General features: G+C 39.4%; 3 protein-coding genes across 13 annotated transcripts in view; 1 reads left to right on the top strand and 2 right to left on the bottom strand.

The window, feature by feature from the left end:
- LOC116848062 overlaps positions 1-5,503 on the top strand; it is a 27,436-nt gene extending 21,933 nt beyond the window's left edge. For 2 of the 3 annotated variants that reach the window (XM_032823809.1, XM_032823808.1), the window contains exons 3-4: positions 2,942-3,088; positions 3,267-5,503. In XM_032823809.1, coding sequence (XP_032679700.1) covers positions 2,942-3,088; positions 3,267-3,347 — 228 coding nt within the window. In that variant the 3' untranslated portion in view covers positions 3,348-5,503. The remainder of the gene's footprint in view (positions 1-2,941; positions 3,089-3,266) is intronic. The other variant, XM_032823810.1, reaches the window with a different exon arrangement.
- LOC116848060 lies at positions 4,124-13,692 on the bottom strand. Its single transcript, XM_032823806.1, has 16 exons — positions 13,586-13,692; positions 12,928-13,193; positions 11,518-11,657; positions 11,248-11,421; positions 9,343-9,633; positions 9,098-9,224; positions 8,818-8,981; positions 7,691-7,918; positions 7,203-7,308; positions 6,874-7,140; positions 6,482-6,638; positions 5,583-5,777; positions 5,316-5,458; positions 4,982-5,209; positions 4,414-4,749; positions 4,124-4,264 (listed from the first exon to the last, which is right to left on the bottom strand). The coding sequence occupies exons 2-16, from the start codon at positions 13,018-13,020 to the stop codon at positions 4,238-4,240; spliced, it is 2,676 nt and encodes an 891-aa protein (XP_032679697.1). The 5' UTR covers positions 13,021-13,193; positions 13,586-13,692; the 3' UTR covers positions 4,124-4,237.
- A 1,843-nt stretch (positions 13,693-15,535) lies between these two features.
- LOC116848044 (protein outspread) overlaps positions 15,536-20,777 on the bottom strand; it is a 255,072-nt gene continuing 249,830 nt past the window's right edge. For 3 of the 9 annotated variants that reach the window (XM_032823772.1, XM_032823771.1, XM_032823777.1), the window contains 2 exons: positions 18,846-19,043; positions 15,536-18,554 (listed from right to left, as the gene is read on the bottom strand). In XM_032823772.1, the coding sequence (XP_032679663.1) occupies positions 18,406-18,554; positions 18,846-19,043 (347 nt within the window). In that variant the 3' untranslated portion in view covers positions 15,536-18,405. Of the gene's footprint in view, positions 18,555-18,845; positions 20,420-20,777 lie in introns of those variants that run through there. The other 6 variants (XM_032823776.1, XR_004378891.1, XR_004378892.1 and 3 more) reach the window with 6 other exon arrangements.

Below are 20,777 nucleotides of genomic sequence, written 5' to 3'. Positions count from 1 at the left end.
ATATATATATATATATATATATATATATATATATATATATATATATATATATATATATATATATAAAGAAATCCATTTTTGTCTTTCGGGGAGAATTCGGCTTCACCGAATTCTCCCCGAATTTAGAGACTCGGTTATATAATGAGACGAGACGTGTATCGGGTGGCTATCGCTTACGCGAGGAAGTAAGGAACCAGAGAGGGTTCGCGGCAAAGAGAGTAGAGTAGAGGGAGAGAGAGAGAGGAGGGGGAGGGAAAAGAGACCGCGATCGATTTGGCTTTAACTTAGGGGGAGTATTCGGCTAAAGGTCACAGTGTATACGGCCGTGTCAGCAAGTTGGCGTGTGTGCGAACATTTGCATTGGGAAGTTTCAGCGCGAGTTGGAAGCCGCGGAAGAATCCCCGTCGTCAAAGACGAACTTGACCGGCGCGGAAAAGTATCCCGTGCGAACTGCATTACGAGTGTAGTAAAGAAGGACCGCGAATTCTCGCGGTGAGAGAAGCGCGAAGTGCCGCGAAGTCTCCCTCCGCGTGAATTCCCGCGGTAGCGCGTCGCCAAGAAAGGAGATGCGCGAGCAACTGAATTTTCGACGTATTTCCGGTGGGAAGTTTCACCGGAGCTTTATCGGGAAGTCTGTCCGGCACGACCTTCGCTTCGTCGGTTTGCGGGACGCGCTTGATGCATATGTATAGGGAAGATATCTCTTTACGGCGTGCGTGTCTCTTCTTCTCGAGAAACGAGATGAGAGAAAGCGCACACGACTTCCTGTATCGTTGCGCTCTCGCATACAAAGATCGCACGTCGAGGATCCCCGTCAGAGCGAGGTTCGCGATGACGCTTCTGTCTCGCACGGAGAAAGGCAGGCACACGCGGAGTTCTACGGCGCGTGGAAAATTAAAGACGCGCACGCACGCCGTTGGATGTCACGTTGATTTTAATTGAGGTTAATCTCGCGACGTACACGAATCAATTGTTGCATTCCGCTTTACTCAGCGCCGCGCGGCGCGGCGTGCTGGTGTCGTTTTATTAAGGTCGCACGAGATGCGTCGCGGGACGCACGTGTTGGAATTAACATTCGTCGGGAATTAACGATCCACGGCGGGACGCAATTCGCGGTCGCGATTTACGGTGTATTAATTGACGAGCGATTCGCGGCGGGATTTGCGGGCCGCAATGTATCAACATCGAAAGGCCGTGTGGTCTCGCGAAGGGCTGAGGGGCTGAAGGGAGTAATAGAGAGAGAGAGAGAGAGAGAGAGAGAGAGAGAGAGCGATATGTTTGTGAGATAAAAATACCAATTCTCAGACATGTATCTAATCATAGACATTTCTGTTGCCTTGGTCTATACCAATTCTCAGACATATATCTAATCATAGACATTTCTGTTGCCTTGGTCTATACCAATTCTCAGACATGTATCTAATCATAGACATTTCTGTTGCCTTGGTCTATACGAAAATTTAAATTCTCTCAATATGAAAAAGAAATATATATTAGAATATATATTGTCTATAGAATATATATTATATATACATTCCTACATATACAGAGAGAAAAAATGTCTAAGGAATAGAAAATAAGTTTAAATATAGATGTTTTAAACTTTTAACATAAAAATAACACGTATACACACATCCTATATACATTGAGAGACAAAAGAATATCTAAGAAATAAAAAAATATTTATTCGCTGGTGGTACTAATAACATATTTATTTCTACTAAATAACACATTTTTTTAATGATAAAATATATATATTTTTTTTATCTTAGCTTTTCATAAAAGCAATTGTATATTAAACAAAAAAATATTAAAAATAAACATGTTACTAGTACTTACTGAATATTTTTGTTATTTTTTAGATATACAAAATATATGTATATACATTTTATGTTGAAAATTTAAATATTTGTATTTAAATTTAAAACCAAAACAATAAGAATGTTCAGGATTAAATATGTGCCAGAGTATTGATTCTTTTACCTTAATTAACAGTTAGTTCGTAGCGAAACAGAACGAGACAAAATATTTCATCAGATGACTTTTATTTTCAAACGTTAAGAAGCGATCGAATTTTTTATGCATTTGAAAATTAATCTCTTCAGGAACACTGACATATATACATGTACGTTTAAATACATTCAGTTCTTTTTTTTAATCTGAATACTTTTAACTGTTGAAAAAATGTGTGAACACATGTGAAATTGGAGCAATTTTTTCATCGAATTTTGCAATATATCCATGCTCAACAAAGTTTATTTTCTTGTTATTTTCAGATGAGATGTAATTTTTCGATTAACTATTTAAATAAATTTAAATTTGCTATTGGATACTGTGAGTGTGAATATGTGTACGTGTATACGAAATCCATCGAAATAAAAGTGTTTGCAATCTTTTCACCATTGTCTGCACAACGAACATTATTGCGTGTAAATTCATTCACCGTCGACAACGACTGCAAACAAATAAAAATTTGTGAACGCAAAATTCCCCAAAAATAAAAGGAAAGTCTCATGGTACATGGGAAAAAAACAATTTCAGTTCGGCTAACTGAATGGGGACCAGACGAAAAACTCACTGACGAGAAATAATATCTCTGTTACTGCGACCAAAAACATTCAGCTGCATTAAAAGTCAGTTGAAGTAACTGAGGGCAGCAATTGGCTGAGCAGAAACCCCGGGAATCCTTCTGTTCTCGCAACAGAATTTTTCATCTAGTCCCCACAAGTAACTGAAAATTCAGTTATACCGGGGAATTGCTTTTTCCGTGTGTGATCGACAAGTCACAAGTTTGAGTCACTCTCAAACGAAATCGTTTCCTTCAGACTTGAATCAAAATTCGTTCCTGAGGAGATTAAATCATTTCACAAGGACGAAACTTTGCGCGCAAAGCGACAAGAGTCAATGTCACAACAAATGAATAAAATATTCTGTCGCGCAGGAGCTCCTTTTTCGGCAGTTCGAGCAGGCCTGCGAGGAGAGCGGTGCCTGCAAAATGTTATCGCACAGGAGCGGCGTCGCGAAAACCAAGTGCATTCGAGAATGCGTGTCGCCGTCCTGCTACAAGGAGATCTATTTATTCGATCAGGTACGTGTGCGCGTGTGTGCGTGTGTAGGTGTGTGTGAGTCTATCTGTTGTACCAATTTCGGCATGGCAATTCCGTTAATTGCGTTCGCTCGCGCCGCATACGTATCCCGCTGTATGTTTCGTGCATGAGCGCTTTGCTGACGGTACAAACGAATAACGAACGATCAACACGTTTCAGTTGGAGGAGGGTGAGATTGACGTGAGATTAAATTCCTTCAAGGGTTGCTTCATGCAGCGAAACGGACGGCCGCGAAAGTGAGAGACGAAGGAACGGAGAAGAGAGCCGCGCGCGACTTTTAATCGCGCAATGAACGAGCGAGCGATCGAGACGAATCGTCGGTGTACCGTTTATCCCCTTCGGGGTCTCGTTGGTCGTTTGCGAGAAAAAAAGAGAAAGAACAACGGCGTCCCGGCGTCTAAAGTCTCTCGACCGATCCGAAAGGATTAGATCGACGATTAACGCACGATGCGTCTTGCACATTCGGGAATAGTTGGAGGAATGTGGATTGTTAACGAATGCGCTTCGTGCAGCTTTTCACAGGGAAGTGGTGGCGGTACACCGACGGGGTAATTGTGTTCGCACCGGAGAACAATCTTTTTCTACTTTTTGTACGCACACGTTACCGCCACGACGTCGTCATCGTCGTGTAACGTTGATAAACGACACTGCACAAAATAAGGGGATGAATTGTTAACGGTTCGCCGTAGTAGCGTAGTAAGTTATAGGTCACCGTTTTACCGCCTTTATACGCCGCTAAGGAACAATCTCTCTCGTTGAAATATTCTTCAATCTCGGTATATATACACACACTCATATATCCGTAGATATATTCGATTTACCTACGATATGCATGTTACTCGAATAACACAATCTCGATGTATAGCGAATGATGGATAGCGGTGCTTCAAAGCCATCGTGCATTCACCATTATACGCGCACTTTATTCCCTCGAAATACAGAACTTCAAGTTGACGGACTCCTATTGAAAGTAAATCACATCGATCTTGCTCGAGAGGAAAAGTCGTGACTTAATGTTTCGTAAAAACGTAAAGAGGAGGAAAAATGAGAGATAGAACGCGTTTGCAACTTCGCTAAACGACATAAGCCACTTGTACTGTGATACAACGTGATATGATATACGAGTTTTATTATTGTTCACTCGGATACTGCGACAGCTGTAAAGAAAAGTATGTACATATATACACATATATACATATATATATATATATACAAAAATGTAACGTAAGGTAAAACCAATCAATCTCGTGTGATCACGCGTGATTTACACTGAACGTTCGCGGGAGGGAGAGAGCGATGAACTTACCGCGCGTTGAAGGTCCCAATAGGCCCTCAGGCCCTTCTTCTTAACGATCGCGGAATACTCCCTAAGCTGGTCCAGAACTTCGTCAAAGGGCGTCTTGTACAACGATCTGGAGTTCCACGGTACGTCGTTACAAGTCGTCCTGCGATAATGAAGCCACACGACGGCGTATTTCACGAAGTGACGTGACACATGTCGCGTGTTCACGACGTCGAGGAAGAGATTGTAATTACTCATCACGGTGCAAAGAAGAGGTATCAGCTCGGGCACCTTGGCGTTACAAAAATTCAACAGAGCTTCTAAACACTGATATACCAGGTCTCTTTGCACTGGATATTCCTACAAAAAGAATAGCTAAAATAGAACTAACTATAACAGTTCAGAATTAATAGATAATTATCGACTTCTCTTGTTCTCTCTTTTTGTCTCTTTCTCTCTCTCTCTCTCTCTCTCTCTCTCGTCTAATCGATAAAACGATCGTCGATTTTTTGCAGGATACGCTTTTCGACCTTTCGATACGAAAGGTGTTTTCGTTCGTTTTCGCGTCGTTGCACTTTTCAATGCTACTGACCTGTACGTGCGCCATATGGAGAAATTCATAAAGATTGATAAGCATGTCAGTGTCGTCGGCATCGGCATTGGCTGCGATCTCTTGCAAGACGACAGCCGATCTATTAACATTCTGCGTCAGAAGCTCGCGTATTAGTTGTAATCCGTTTATTGCGCAGCACAGCGATTTTGCCGCGTGCATTAACAGCTCAACCAAAGCTTTTATGCGGACGATCAACGACTGTTCGCACTGGAATGCACACGAGATCGCGCTAAAATATTTGAGAGTGTTTGTGCGAGACTGAGATTCACGCGCGTGCGAATCTCTCTCTCAGAAAGATACTAGCATTCGTTACCTTGATCGAGGATTTCTTCTGACAATGCACAACGTACGTCAGCAGCTTCACGCTAACCGACGACAATTCTGATCTCTCTTTCGAAAATCCGTAGACGTACAGATTCTTCAGTAGCTCGGCGTTCTTTATGTAGATCTTAAGCACTGTAATGGAAATATTTCGACCAAATACATTACATTTCGCTCGAAGATGCATGTGTTTTTCGGCGAGGGTGCGCGATCTCTCGTCGGGACGAGATTGTTATCGCTTGTGTATATCATTCCCTACCTCCGAACGAGTTGCGTGACTTAGTGGCGTCCAAAAAGACGTACGCTTGCTTTACAATCGAAGTCATGAATTTCAAATTCGTGGTCTTCTTCGATATGATATTGACGATGCTGTTGGCGCAGCGTTCTATGTGATGCGTCGGCACTGTATGCGGTCGGGTAATATTAGTTAATTCCAGAACCTCTGTATACGCGACTGCAAACACGAATTCGATAAAGCGGTTACCAATGGCGACGTCAATCGTAGATTATCATTTAATGTGATCAGTTTTGGTTGATGCGAAATGTCCATACTTGATGTTTTAGATAAAATGAAGAGACGAATTGGAATATCGTCCTAAGTCAAAATTGTAGTTCTGCATTTGACTTACAAATACGAAACTAAGCTTAATGAATCAATGGAGAATTTAGAGATAACGTTATACTGTCTCTGTTGTCCCGTCTTGATGCTGCAAATGGTTGCTCGCTGCTGTTTCCTCCATGTTGAGACTTGCAAAAGCACTCATTAGAATCACTTAATTTTCAATTGTGCCAATGTTCTAATCACATGTGAACTTTATTTTTACTTCAATAAGTAATGTATTAAGATATGTAATTAATAAATTGCTGGTTGAGATAAAAAATATAGATTAAATGCAGATAAACTGTTGAGATGATCAAATATTGAAAAAAAGAAAAATTCTTAAATAAACTCTCCTTTAAACCTCAACGACTTGCAATCACTTGCAGCATCATAAAACAACAGCTTCCTGAGTTATGTACCCCAAGCTGCTCTGTTGATCTTTCACAGTTAACGGGATTTGTAGGATTAATGTAGAGCCAGAGATTTTCGACTGAGCTTCGCAAAAGTTCGACATGAAATTCGATGGAAAAACTTATACAACTCAGATGTCAACATACCGGTGTCCGATTCGCACGATGAGAGAATATTCGGCAGCATATACCAAACGATATCCACAATGTGATCGACATATCGATGACCGATCTCAACCAAATGACGAAGTGCTTTCGCAGCTAAGCTCATAACACGCGGCTGGCAATTGGCGTACATCACAACCTGTTCGTGAACAAACGAAGATCGTCGTGAGCCTCTCACAAATGCAGAACGGCACGCTTTCTAACGTCGTTGAATATTACGATATCACGATTCGAAATGCGAACTTAAATATCATTTCTTTCCAGCAAAGTGAAGCACGCTCGTACGGACGTAAATTACGTGGACGCGCGATCGAAGACAATCTCGATTTCACAGCGGTTGTCACGGACAAAAGAGATGTGAGCTTTCTACTCACCAGTAAACGGCGGGCCACTTTGGTGCAAATGAACGGCAATAACGGTTCGATGTCGCCGTCGGATTCGATCAGCCACAAGTCTAAGACTTTATTCACCACGCGTTGCGAATACTCTGGGCGAACGAGGCAATGCTGCATAAGGTTGACGTGATGGGTATAAAACTTTCCTATTTTCGATTCGTTCACGTGTAAGATCTTCGCCAATCGAGCAGCCGCGCTTTCATAATGATATGTCAAACTGGCATATGGATGTGATAGAGACGTAACCTACGGGATCCGATAGAATTAGCGCATAGCAAATGACCGAGCGGCGAATTATATATACTTACGGCAAACAAGAACCACAGTGGTTTTAAAACCGAGACCAGTATTGCCTTTGACGGCAACATTAACCTGACCCGAGCGATCAGTGACTGCGGGGACACTATGTCGTTTCTGAAAAGAAACATCCAAGTTGGAACGCTCGATTAAATTTGCACCTTGGAAGAAAAAGGGCTCGATAATGTTTGCAATTGCAAAAATTTGATTCGTGAACACTTCGAAGGAACGTTTAATTGGATTTGAGAATTTCCAGATTCTGGAATATTCGCAAACTGTCAGAATGTCCGTTGAATAAAAATACAAATACAATACGAATACAAATTCGAAGACCTCTGAGATTTTCGCGACTGAAGACTGACAAAATCGTACAGCGCCCGCTTTTCTTTTCGCGTACAGATGTAATAAAGTAAAGTCTGTTCTTCTCATTTTTATGGTAGAGCGAGAATCCGTGCGACGAAATGAAAGATATAACAATGAAGAAGAAATAATGTCATACTCCTGAGTGCCGTGGTAATGGTAGTACAGCAGGATCGCAAGAGCAGTCTCAGCTTTCCCTCTACGCGCTATTACATTGTTCCACTGATCCGCGGAATCCTTCGGCAGCTCGAGAAGACCCACGTACAAAACATTTCTAAACTTGTCCGCGTCCTTGGAGAATGCCGTTTTGCCGAGGATACATAGGATTCGTGATAGCAATATGCAGATACTCCTTCGTAAATTTTCCCTATAACGTGAAATGTCGTTTCGGCGCAACTGTTTCTTAGTGGTTTGGGCGCAACCGTGCTTTTTCGAACACTGAAACTTTAACGACGCACGTAACGCACGCCGAATTCATTCCGCAACATTGCAGAACGCGGCGAACGGAGCACTCTCGCATCGGATATCTCGGACGCGATGGTAATACGTGGAAAGGCGAGTGAAACAAATATTTTCTTCTCGTGCATTATTCCCACACAACACAACGTCTAAAATCGGGACATAAGACGTCTGAAAGATGTCTCTCAGACGTCAGAATATAAGACGTTCCTAAGATGTCTTTAAGACGTCTTATGTCCCGATTCTAGGTGTTGTGTTGTATGGGTTAAATCGCCCGAAAAACTGTCCATGATAGATGGGTTAAAATTTACCCAAAAATATCAGTGATTGACAATGTATTAAAATCGCGTGCATTGAGCGAAAATAAATAATTAATTTCGCCAAAATTTGTCTGAATTGTTCTAAGAAGAAAGTAGCTTCAGCAAACTCATATAAACTGATATAAGTTTTTTGTGTTTAATACTAATTTAGTATAAAAATTATATTCTTGGCTATAATTATTTCGTCGGACAATTATATAATTCTTGCAAATGCCAAAAACTTCTTCTTCAGAGTATATCGATAAAAATCCCGAATTAAAAAGATCAGAGTCTCTAAATTTAAAATGTCACAAATCCAAAAAAATCTATGTCTAAAGTGAACGTTCAAGAAATTAAAGACACCGTTTAATCGCCCCTTTATGACCTCTCTCAGACACCCGTATGTCTGGAGTTCCTCTCGACGCTTCTATTTATAAGTTGTTCCGAACACTGCAACGTATAATCCTGTTAATCTTGTACGACGTTAAGAATGACCGGCGCGACTTACGGAGATTGCACGGTCAAGTATAAGAAATACTTGAGATAACCACTGGCGGTCAAGTGGTTCGACAAGTTGTCGTGATTGCAACTCTTCAGCTGGTACAGATTGCTCAGGCAAGAGACGAGGTTCTGGTGTAACGAGACCGGATCTATGCGGGACAAGTTCGCATCCTGTTGAAGGAATAATACGTCGTAATGGTGTTTCGAATATTCTCTCAAGTTTCAAAATTCATGCTGCGGCCATATGCATTTCCACTTGAGCAATGAGTTCTTTCTAATGAACGCACCTTCACGTGGGGTATAATTATTGTCATCGTCACGTTGTAAATGGTATCCAACAATTCGGTCTTCCTCTGCTGAATCGTAAGGTTGCCGATCTGACTCTTTTGTTCGAGACTGGCGCAGCAGAACCTGCTGAGAGGAAGTTCTCGTTGAACAAGATGGATCAGGATATTGACGTTAAGAAAGAAATAAAGAGAGAAAAAGAGAGAGCCAGGTACAACGGTGTCTAAAAGTAGATCGATATCTGTACCGGGAGCCGCCGGCGCAAGTGCCGCATAGTATCACCACAGCGAGCAAAATTGCATTATCGTCCTTGCTGTACTTCACAATTCTCGTCATCGAACTTATCGCGGTGCAGCACACGTCAATGATTATCTCTTCGTCGACGTTCTCGTTGAAAATCCCACGCTGCAGCACGACGTTCAGCATCGTCACGACGGTAAGCTTTAGTCGCAAATCGTCCACGTCCAGGTTGTTCACGAGAAGCATGATCTGCTGCGAGTCGCACACGTCGTTGAGATCCACGGCCAATTCCGATGATCTACAAATCGAGCGCGGAATAAGACGACCGAACGTGTGCGCGACCATTGATTTTATCTCGTTTTTATCTAGACCTGATGTATTACTCGCTTCTGCTTTTCTTTATTTTTTAAATTTACATTTGCACGCGAGCAAAATTATTATCATTAACACTAGAGTAAACTCAGATATGATGGCCATATCGGAAAGATGGCCATAGGCTGTAATTTCTCTAATAATTGCAAAACATTGCGTTTATGTAATCAGACAAAGATAATTGACATTTATCGTAGTGTATGTGCGTACATTTTTTGAAATAACAAGATTATGAATATTATACTATATTTTTATTTTCGACTACCTGTAAAATTTCTCATGTATCCACTAAAACTTGCTGTAACGTTGAATATAAATTACGTTAAGCTATCGCAATCAACGTTAGATACATAAAGTAGATATATAAATTGTAATATAACATGCCTTTTTATTTTTATTTTGTCTATTTGTTTATAAGTACTTATAAATTACTATTATAACCGTCTTTCACTCACATTTTAGGTAAGATGGCCCACTATCGTTCTAATTAATAAAATAAAAGTCGTTATATTTCAAAAATTACTTTCAATATTACAGTAATTAAATCTTATATGTAATATGTTTTGATCAAAAATTTGATTTAAAATTTAAAGTTTTGTAATAGAGATTTTTATTTTGTATGTATATTATATTTTTCACAAATAATATATATTAAATATCCTATACTAAAATAAATATATCAAATTATGTTTTTTTCATTATTTTATAAAATAATAGGTACAGAATCTTGAATATAAAATATGTATGGGTTATCTATCCCTTATGGCCATCTTGTCTTAAACATTTAGGTAAGATGGCCAATGCTCATGTTTTGATATTTTTTTAATAAATAATTTCACTGAAATATTTTTCTTTTAACTTTGATGGTATTATGTACTGTAGGGTTCAGTGAAGTAATGTGCCAAACGCTATTAAGAAATAATAAGAAATGTATTTTTTTGCATTTTAAAAACGTATGGCCATCTTATTCGAGTTTACTCTAATTCGGGGTAAAAATGATCTTCCTGCCTATTTATTTCATTATGCAATTATTAAATGCAATTATTGCATACAGCAAAATACTGCATTCAAGTAAATGTTCCTTGTTTCAAGTGCTTCGTAAATTTATATAGAATACTTAAAAAGAATGTTAACACTTTTTTTTCTTAGAATATGCAGATTAAAAAATCTTTGAATCAAAAGGATCAGAGTCTCTGAATCCGAAAAGTCTTACAAAATCTAAATACAATTTTACAATCTTAAACAAACATATTTTAGATATTTTAAACATTTCAAAATGATGCATACTGTGTTAGCAATGTTGAATAGCTGATATATCAATGACTGGAAAATGAAATCTACGGTGCTGAGAACTTGGAGAATTTTTAGACTCTAGGAAATCTACGAGCTCGGAAATAAATCGCCGTAATGTACGGAGACAAATATTATATCTTGAGATAAGTGTGATTTTTGATGGAGATCGAAATAGAGTAAAGAAAAAATGATAATAACTTACGTTGAGTTTTGACGATAAACAAAGATCACGGGAGGTCTTACGTACCTAACGAGCACGTTGCAAATGCTTTGTACAAGCTTCTCGAATAATGTCGAGTCTTTCAGCGACTTATTTACGCAGTAAGTGAGTCTCGCCATCGACTTCACGGCAGTCACGGCAGCGTGATTCTCATAGAATTCCTTGTGCGTGCTCGCGAGCTTGAAGCATTCGAGAACGATTCTGCAGAGAGGAACGGCGTAAAAATGTTTACCTCGATGAAGAAAGTCGAATGTAGCGGATGTAACGTTTACATTAAAATACGAAAGAATGACATACTTGACGAAGTTCTCATCCGACGTTTGCATGACCTCGCATATGGTGAATATCATGTCCGAATTAACGAGTTTCCCCACGATAACAGCCCGTTTAGATTCGCTTGCATTTCTCAAGATCGACAATATGCGTTCTATTATCATCTATTGTTATTAACGAACGACAATAAATGTATGATAAAGTTGCAAAGCAATATTGCATTCAGAAAAAAAAACATAGTAATGGCAATTATATATAAATGACAACTACACGAGAGTTTTGTATATATGTGGAAATATATATATATATATATATATATATATATATATATATATATATCTTAGCCATAATTTATAACAATTATTTCTGTATATGATTATATAATTACAAATACCAAACATTTTTTCTTAGTGTGTTAAGAAAGAAGTAAGAATGGAAATAATCAACTATATTTCACGCTAGAAACAATACGATCTAAAGATATGAACACAAAATATTTCGTTTGATACTGAAGATCATATTGTTTCTAGCGTGAAATATAGTCGATTATTTCCATTCTTACTTCTTAACGCACTAAGAAAAAATGTTTGGTATTTGTAACTATATAATCACATAGAGAAATAATTATTATAAATTATGGCCAAGAAAACTATTTTCCTATTAAATTTTATTATAATGTTAATGTGATAATAAACTTATGTGCATGTTAACATTATTATTTTTGTGTTAGGACAACCAATATGGTTGAGGCCAACAATAACTATAACTTTAGTTAAATCAATATTTTTTCTCTCAATGTAGTTCCAGCATAGAGAGGGATCAAATAAGAATACATTATCGAAAGTGCCATGCATACTAATGCACTCGGGAAGTAAATTATAATCCTCGTAATTCTCTTACGACAACTGCCCTCACAGACACTAAGACCCGTATTTCTAGTCGTCTCTTGAAACTCGACTCACGCGAGATACTCTGATCTGAATTTCAAGTTAGATGTGAATGTTTCAGTTGAATCGGAGGATTACAAAATAATATCACATATATCACATAAATAACTGAAAAATTCTGATCCAACTCTAAATTCAGATTTAAGTGTTTCACGTCAGACAAGTTTCAAGTAGCATCTAATAGCACGAGCTTAAGTGACGAGCGCGTAACGACACTGACTCGTGAAGGAAGAGAAAGAGTACTTGTTAAAAATCTTCTCGTGCGACGTAAAAGAGACGCTAAAACGTGATAATCTGTCATCGCTGGTGTTTACCGTAAGTAAAACGAAGAATTGCGGCCGTCCTACCATCGTGGCATTTAAGACGGTTAAGACACATTTCGAGATTTAACGCGAAAAAAGAGAATATCGCACGGCAGCCATTTCATATACGCAAGTCGCAACGGCTCGCAAACCGGTAGACACAAATGTGAATTAATTACACTCACCTGCGCGCTTTCCGTCCCCGACAATAACTTCTGCTTCATCTGTGGCAGTAGGTTGTCTAAATCGTTCAAATTCAACTCGGACAACGACTCCATCGCGATCAACGAAAGTATTTCAAGCGCGAACGGGGACCGTTTCGCGCGCGATCCAAGTAGCCGCGAGTACGCGAATAGTCTCGGCGCTTTATCACAAGATGGCTCTGGAGTCTCTTCTTTAAATTTGGGTGCGTTCTAAGAGCTTTCACACAAATAGATGCCAATTCGGAAGACTTGCGTTTTAAAGAAATAGGCAAAGAAAAGTAAAGCAAAGTAAAATAACGATCAATGTGCACATAATATATTAATTAATTCATCATGGAGTTTATTACTATTATCCCTGTCTAGATACTTACTACTACTACTACTACTACTATTACTACTACTATTACTACTACTACTACTACTACTATTACTACTAAGGTGACCAGATTTTCTAGTCCTGAATTCGGAGGGGGATAAAAAGATCAGAAAATTATTTGGCAATCATTGAAAATGATGACAAATCAGTGTCCCGAATAGCACTTGAAAAAATTCGGGGCAAAGTATGAAAAATCGGAACGTTTAGTCACCTTAGCTGTATGTGTCGAAAAGGAAGGAGATTACTCCGTAATAATGTACTTACGATATGTCCTGACGACAGCACGTCGTTATTTTCGGCACTCTAATACTTATTTCTGCAGGAGACTCAGAATAAGCGAAAGACATATGGAATACGGAGCGTTGTGTCCATGGCACAGTTGCTTGGCATGAAAAGATCGCAGACGCGCGCGCTGTCAATCACGTACACCAAAAGTTCATTAGCGCGCCGAAAGTGCCAAAAGTGCATAAATGTGAACGCGCCAGTGACGCAAACGAGGTCGCGCGTCTACAACGACGCGATCTGTATGGCGGACGCTTTAAGGGGATGCTGGAGTCGATGACGAATTCGAACAATATCGATAATGCAGAGACGATCATCACTAACATAATCACGCTATCTTTTTCGTATTTTTTGTATATACAAAACTTACATGAATGTGTGTTGCTTTGTTTTACCACATTCAACGGAAAACCATATACGTGTAGAAATCTTTCTTTTTCGATTTTCGAAAGCTTCCAAGTGCAGATGCGAAGGTAGAGCAATGTTCTCCAAAATTTTTCTGTTTGGAGCATCCACACTTTCGGTACGTACAAACTGCAGAACTTTTGGATTAGGCAAATATTACGCTGACAGCTTGAGATTTTATATTTAAAATTTTTTTTTCGTTTTCGTCACATATCGAGCAATGCTCCTATTTATTTTTGGACGTACTTTCATTGCATAAAAGCATTTGTAATTTTGTGTAATCAATACGACGTAAACTTTGCAAAAAAATGTCAGTGTTCTGTCGGTAAAGTTTTCAGCTTCAGCATCCTCTTAACCACTCTAGACCAATCGCATTCGTTTCGCACTACGAGGTTGTCATCGTGGTTATTCAATCTAGGCGTTGGTAATGAATCGCGCGAAATGTTCGATCTTTTCGCGCCAAGCAGCAGCCATGGGCATACATCAATCCACATCGCTCCGTGTTTCTCGCGTCTTTTATCCGTCGAAAGTAAGTCTCGCACGTTAATAAGTCTCGGGAGTGTCGAGAATAGCGATGTGCGATCGCCGAGGCGTATCGTGAAGTCATCATTTGTAAGTAATCTTCTCGTTTATCTTCGCAGTATATCTTTGCGGTAAGGTGACCAGATCTCCCAGCCTTGAATTCGGGACACTTCATAAATATATGAAGCGAATGGAGGGGGGTAAAAAGATCCAAAAATTATTTGACAATCATTGAAAATGATGACAAATCGGTGACCCGAATAGCACTCGAAAAAATTCGGGACAAAGGATGAAAAAACGAGACTATTCTGAAAAAATCGGGATGTCTGGTCACCTTATTGTTACTGAAACATACCCACACAGCAGAGGTGTCCAAAATATATCATAGGGATATCCTAAAGATATATTTGGGATATGTGATATCTTCAAGATATCCTTATGATATATTTAGGACATTCCTGCTGTGTGGGTAAGAATATAAGATATAAAATTATCAATGGTTCGCGTCGCTTAAAAAATAAAGGCTCTTCGAATCCGCTGTTGAATCGAACTACTGCGAACTTTGTTTTTCTATCGTAAACATAGGGACTTATATTTGAGACATCGATATTCATAATAGCCGATTCCCCTTAAAGCTTATATCTTATGGCTTAAGTTCTAATTGTAGACATCGCTTAAAACTTGTTTAAAAGCCATTCTATAATTACGGAAGCGTGGTCGTGAACGTAAAAGCTAAGCAATCAGAGTATTTTATTTACTGATTGTTTTATTCTGATTGCTTGTCGTAATCATTTATAACCACTTAGTCGTAGTATGACTCAACGATTAGGGAGACCTCTTATTTGATCAAATAATTGTTATTTTTCACTAATGCAATCGAATTATGGGCTGAACAAACTTTTGTATTTATTTTTAAACGACGAACAAAAGTTTTCTCGATCTGGCGATAAATCATATGCTGAAATTAACGTTATATGCGTAAGTAGTCGTTTAATAAATGCGACATTCATGGTTACTGTAGTTTATTTCAAACGTGTTATAAATTATCATACAAATACAATAGAGTATAATCGTAATATATTATAAATGTTAAACAATCCTGAGAGTAATTACTCTACGTAAGGGACGATCGTAGTGAATTTTCAATATCCTTTATCGTCTTATAATATCGAGAGAATCACTGGAACGAATCGCAATAATATATAATATAGAATACAATAGTAAATATATATATATATGTATATATAAACAAACCATACAATATGGAAGAGGGACGAAAGGGATTGAGAGGGACATTAATCGCCTATTTATATACCTTTGCTGCTTAATAAAACGTCATAAACTATACAATATTTAACATCAAATGATCGCAACCTGAAAGAAGAGGGCATTTACACAATGAGAAAATGCGGTAATACACGGTGCGGTACGATAACGCCGTATTTTATGTGCAAAATCTATACATAACAAGAGCGAGAAACAAGCGTAAAACGATCTCTTCGTTCTTGAATAACGAACTAAATGTTTTTTCTTCTACGTCTCTCTATCTCTCTCTCTCTTCCTTTTTTTACATTCGCTCGATTTCGACGATATGTCTTCTCTGTAATATCCAAAACTGTATAATTCAAGAGATATTTGGGTCTTAAAGATAACAAACACAACAGGATCCTCTCTGAGAACAGACGTCGCGAGCATGAAATTGATCTAGATCGTCGTACAATCAAATGTTTCCTTTCGTTTCGCGTAGATGTTCGACAAATACGAACTCTTCATAACGATAAAAACTTAACTGTCAGAGTAGGATTGAATTGCACGAAACCCCTCAGTTAACAAGATACCAAAATGTTCTCATCAGCGTTAATGCAAATTCCCAAAGATTGCGAAAGCCTGAGAACGAGTGGGTTCTCGGTCTTGCACAGTTTTACATCGAAAAATACACGGATTCTACGCTACACTGCGACATCTATCACGACGATTATTACACGTTATATACGACTCGTAATAACGCGTTTGCTCGACTCACTCTTATTTTTAGCACCAAAGAGCACACCAATCAGCAGAATCGCCTTAACACGTTGAGTGTGAGTAAGAAATAAAAATTATTTATTTTTTACTTCAACTTACGTCAAGCTTATTCCGTGTATTGCAGACCTGCCTTTATTCGTATTCTCTAACTGTACACATTCGTTTCCGCACATTTGTATTGATTATTGTCATGATTATTTCTTGAGAAAAACGGGAACGGTGTGTCATAATTTACACTGTGATAACTTTATGTTTGCAATGTATCTCAAAAAAGTTAAGACAGATAAGTAATAAATAATTGAAAATTATCGCAACAAGGTATTAATATTATTCTGTGTTATTTATCATTCACTATTAGTTCTTAATTTAAAAGCGTGCCGTTATTCAAATTTCCCAAAAATAATCTACAACAGAAAATTATATATATATATATTACAATTATATAATAAAATATAATTATAAAATATATATAACATAAATGATATCACAATATATATAATACTACTTCTAAATATACAACGTTTCTTCTTTCAAATATAAGTATATTACACAACAATCCAGATATGAAGATATTTCCATAAATATTATCTAGATCTTATACTTATGATCTTATTTTTTTATCTATTGACCAATTTCATAATAAGTAACATCAGAGTATCTCCAAATATTATCTCGTAAAATAATATTAACAATACCTCATTATAACCATTTATAATTATTTATTACCCACTTCTTTTGACTTTACCGAAACATATAAACGAAAATTGTCACAGTGACAGATTGCTGCTGCAATACATTGTTTCCTTCTTTAAATGATCAATAATGACGCATGCATATCCCGAAACTAATACATAAGATCAAAAAATTTCATTCCAATCCAATTTCATCACGTGCAATTGGGCTATTCTGCCAGTTGGCGTGAGAGATTATTTCGCGCGGAGATTATAATGCCCGAAGACACGCACTTCCAAAAATCGACGATGAGTCGCTGCAAAACGCTCGTCCACTCGCATATCTACGATCAAAAGCCTTGATCAAAGTCTAAATGCGTATATCAAAAGAGCGGCGGCCACGACCGGCCGAGCGGCGCGCCGGTAAACACGCTTAGCAAAATTTCTCGGGGAAAAATTGTGTCAAAAATCACTTATGTCGCGATCGATGGGCTCTCGTGATGAGCTCTCTCGACATTCGCGCGTCTCTTCGTTTATCAATGAAGAAAAATCGCAGCGTCACACTTGTCCCTCGTCCCGACAATCGGGACCTGTTTCTTCGGCATATTGAATCATGTTTACCTGATAAACATGCTCAATATTGTCGCGTGACGACGAATGTACTTTGACTCTGGCTTGACAAAAGATTCATCCAAACCTCGCGCGCGATCCACGTACGGCAGTGGTGAGAGTCGCAACTCGCGCTCGCGAATCGCAAGAAAAATACGGTATTGTCTGAACGATCTATTCGCGGATTTACATTTTACAAGAGTTCGTTGGTCCGTGAGTGACGATATCGAAACAGTTTCAGTCTTACATTCTCAGAGTGGAGAAGCAGCGTGTGCCAGAATAGCGCGCACATCAGAATACTTAATTTTTTTTCCTGGTTATACTTAGTTTCTTTTTTGTTCTATTTTTTCTAGATACTACCCGATATTTCTATTTTTAATACTCGTAAAAATGATACACGCGAAACATTATGTCGTTGGACCTGCTCAAATCTCGTCATTCCTGAATACGTTGGAAGCAATCGGTCGTCTCGTTGTTTCTACATTCATTCTCGCGTGCTATCCTTGCATGGATTTTCTCGCGGCATCGCGCTGATCGAATTACATGAAAAAGAGAAATGAACGAGGGGATTTAAAGCTCGAAACGCTTCTTCCTCTCGGCGACCATGCCGACGGCGGGTAGAGGAGGATGAAGTGGATGATGGTAGCTCGGTGTGGGTGTCGGAGGCAGGCTGCGACAACTTCTGCTGGACCACCTCACTGGTGGAGACCTCATCAGCTCTGTAACGCACAAACACGTAATGATTATTCGCCAGGTACCTTCAGCGCGGTCTAAGTACATCGCGAGAGACGGTCGGAATCGAGCGAACGCGAAGCACGGGAATTACAAGTTTATTCACACAAAACTGCGCGCACACAAGACGAGAAGCTGAAGCGCACGAGACGCGAGCGTCGTACAGAAGTGAAGACAATCGCGACAAACGCTAGGTAGAGGAGCGTGAACGGAATGATAATACGCTCTTCTCAAGGTGCAAGACACGCAAGTTAAGCGCCAACACAAGGCCAACGGACCTGCAACGGCGAGAGCTGAGGGTTCCGGGGTGAGGCGGGATGTGTGACGAGCGTCGGCACGGAGGGTGTATGCCGCCGGGAGCTGCTGCTGCTGTTGTTGCTGCTGCTGCTGTTGTTGGTGCTGCTGCTGCTTTTCATTCTGCTTGCTCTCCTGCCACCGGCCGCCAGCGCCGCCGACTCGCATCTCTGTTGTGCTACCTTACATTTCAAATCATTGCCGAAGCACTGTTACGCTCCTCTGTATGCTATGCCGTCGCTCGTAACATATCTCCGCAAGTCTCTCCACACGAAGACAATATCGTCAACAGAAAAAAAAAAGAAAAGAAGACTGCCCGCCATATATGATGATACCTTCTATTAGGTTTGCGCAAAAAGAGTCTGTCGTGACTGTCATATAAAATAGAAGACGGAATTATCCAATTTCGAAGGATCAATAATTTTTGAAGTGTGGATAACATCAACTCGGTATTTCTCCAGTGCTCTAACCAGAAAACTTCGTATTTTCCTTTTAATACGTAAACTTTCTACGAGAATTTGACAGAAAAACGATAAATCTTTTGCATAAAATACTTTGACACCTTCCATGTAATATCTTTATGTTTAGCATTTTTAATTCGCGTTATCGATTATTACATTTTCCTTGGAACTTCTTTTCGTCTTCTCTGAATGTAATCTACATCTTCGCGTCTTTTTAGTATCCTTCGAGTGTTTTAGGATGGTAGAGACAGATTTTGATTTTAACGTGTTAATTTGATCCTGAAGCCAATCTGCGAAGCGTCATTTGAGGTAATCGCTATTAATATCTGTTAACGCGTATCGTGACTTTTCCTGGTTGAAGATGCGCCAGTGACTAAAGTTACAACTGAGAAGAGTGATACGTATTTTAAACGGATCACAGGAACGCAGAGTTCCCTCGGAAGCTCTGAACATTTTTTAAAGAGCCGTGAGAACTTGCGTCTCGCACGTCACCTGCGCATCCTCGAGATGGTTACACGTTACGTTACGTTAGCTAATGCGTCATTATATATTAATCAGTTATACCTAAAGATTAGACATTTATAGCGCATAGCGTTACACTCATGGTAAGGCAGAGTTACTTTGCGTATTGCACGTTGCAAACTTGTACACGTCTCGTGTTAGACAAGTAACCAGCGTTAGGCAAGCGTTACGCACAATAATCCTATGTGATACTTTGATATAGAGTTACAGGCACGCTTCTTGACGTTACAACATTACATATACATATATACCCTTCTATTAGATATCACGATACAATTAATATAAAATTCGCCATAGTTTAGTCCTCATTTACAAAAACTAATGGAACAACCAACAGTACCGTCACGTGACAAAGAAATCGACACAAGCGATAAGCTCTCCCTACCATAATCGTTGAGATTCATCGTAGACATTGCACAGCTGCTGCACAGAGCGCGCCAATCGCGCATCACGGATATCTATTCGCAGTCTTCGTCGCATCAGTCCGCAGGCATATTCCAAACAGTGTTAATATCTCGAAAAGCGTTGTTAATTTCCGCCCAAACAAGCACGCATGTTAGTCCCATGTTCTCCCTCTGCGCCGTAAAACAACGATCACGATCAAGACGTCGTCGATCTTCTTCTCGCGCTTTTGCAGCGATGTTTCTTTCTCTGTACCTTTCATTTCTCGCGTCGTGTTGGAAAACAGTTTTCGTCTCGGTTGCATGCGGAAAATCTCTGGTAGAGATCCCCTTAAACGAGTCGATGTCACTGCCGATCGCGGAGCAACGACACGCCGCGACCGGCAATCTTTTCGCCAGCGGACGCAGTAATATTTTACAGAAGCACCGTGTGCTCTCCCCTACTGTCGAGATCGACAACAACCGCATTCCACCACCGTAGATCTCTCACTCTCTCTCTCTCTCTCTCTCTCTCTCTCTCTCTCTCTCTCTC

This window comes from Odontomachus brunneus, unplaced genomic scaffold (genome assembly GCF_010583005.1).
Source record: "Odontomachus brunneus isolate Ranch 3 - 2012 unplaced genomic scaffold, Obru_v1 Obru_scaffold_088, whole genome shotgun sequence".
In the NCBI taxonomy this organism is placed as follows: domain Eukaryota; kingdom Metazoa; phylum Arthropoda; class Insecta; order Hymenoptera; family Formicidae; genus Odontomachus; species Odontomachus brunneus.
The sequence above is the reverse complement of the archived record's forward strand: the minus strand, read 5'-3'. Positions and strand labels throughout refer to the sequence as shown.

Bases quoted from the DNA above. Each gene is read 5' to 3' on its own strand.
- LOC116848060 (XM_032823806.1), bottom strand. From the start codon at position 13,020: ATGGAGTCGTTGTCCGAGTTGAATTTGAACGATTTAGACAACCTACTG. The intron at 9,225-9,342 runs GTACAGATATCG...ACTTCCTCTCAG, and splicing joins ACTTGCGCCGGCGGCTCCCG to CAGGTTCTGCTGCGCCAGTC. The intron at 4,265-4,413 runs GTAAGTTCATCG...TTTTCTTTACAG, and splicing joins ATTGGGACCTTCAACGCGCG to CTGTCGCAGTATCCGAGTGA.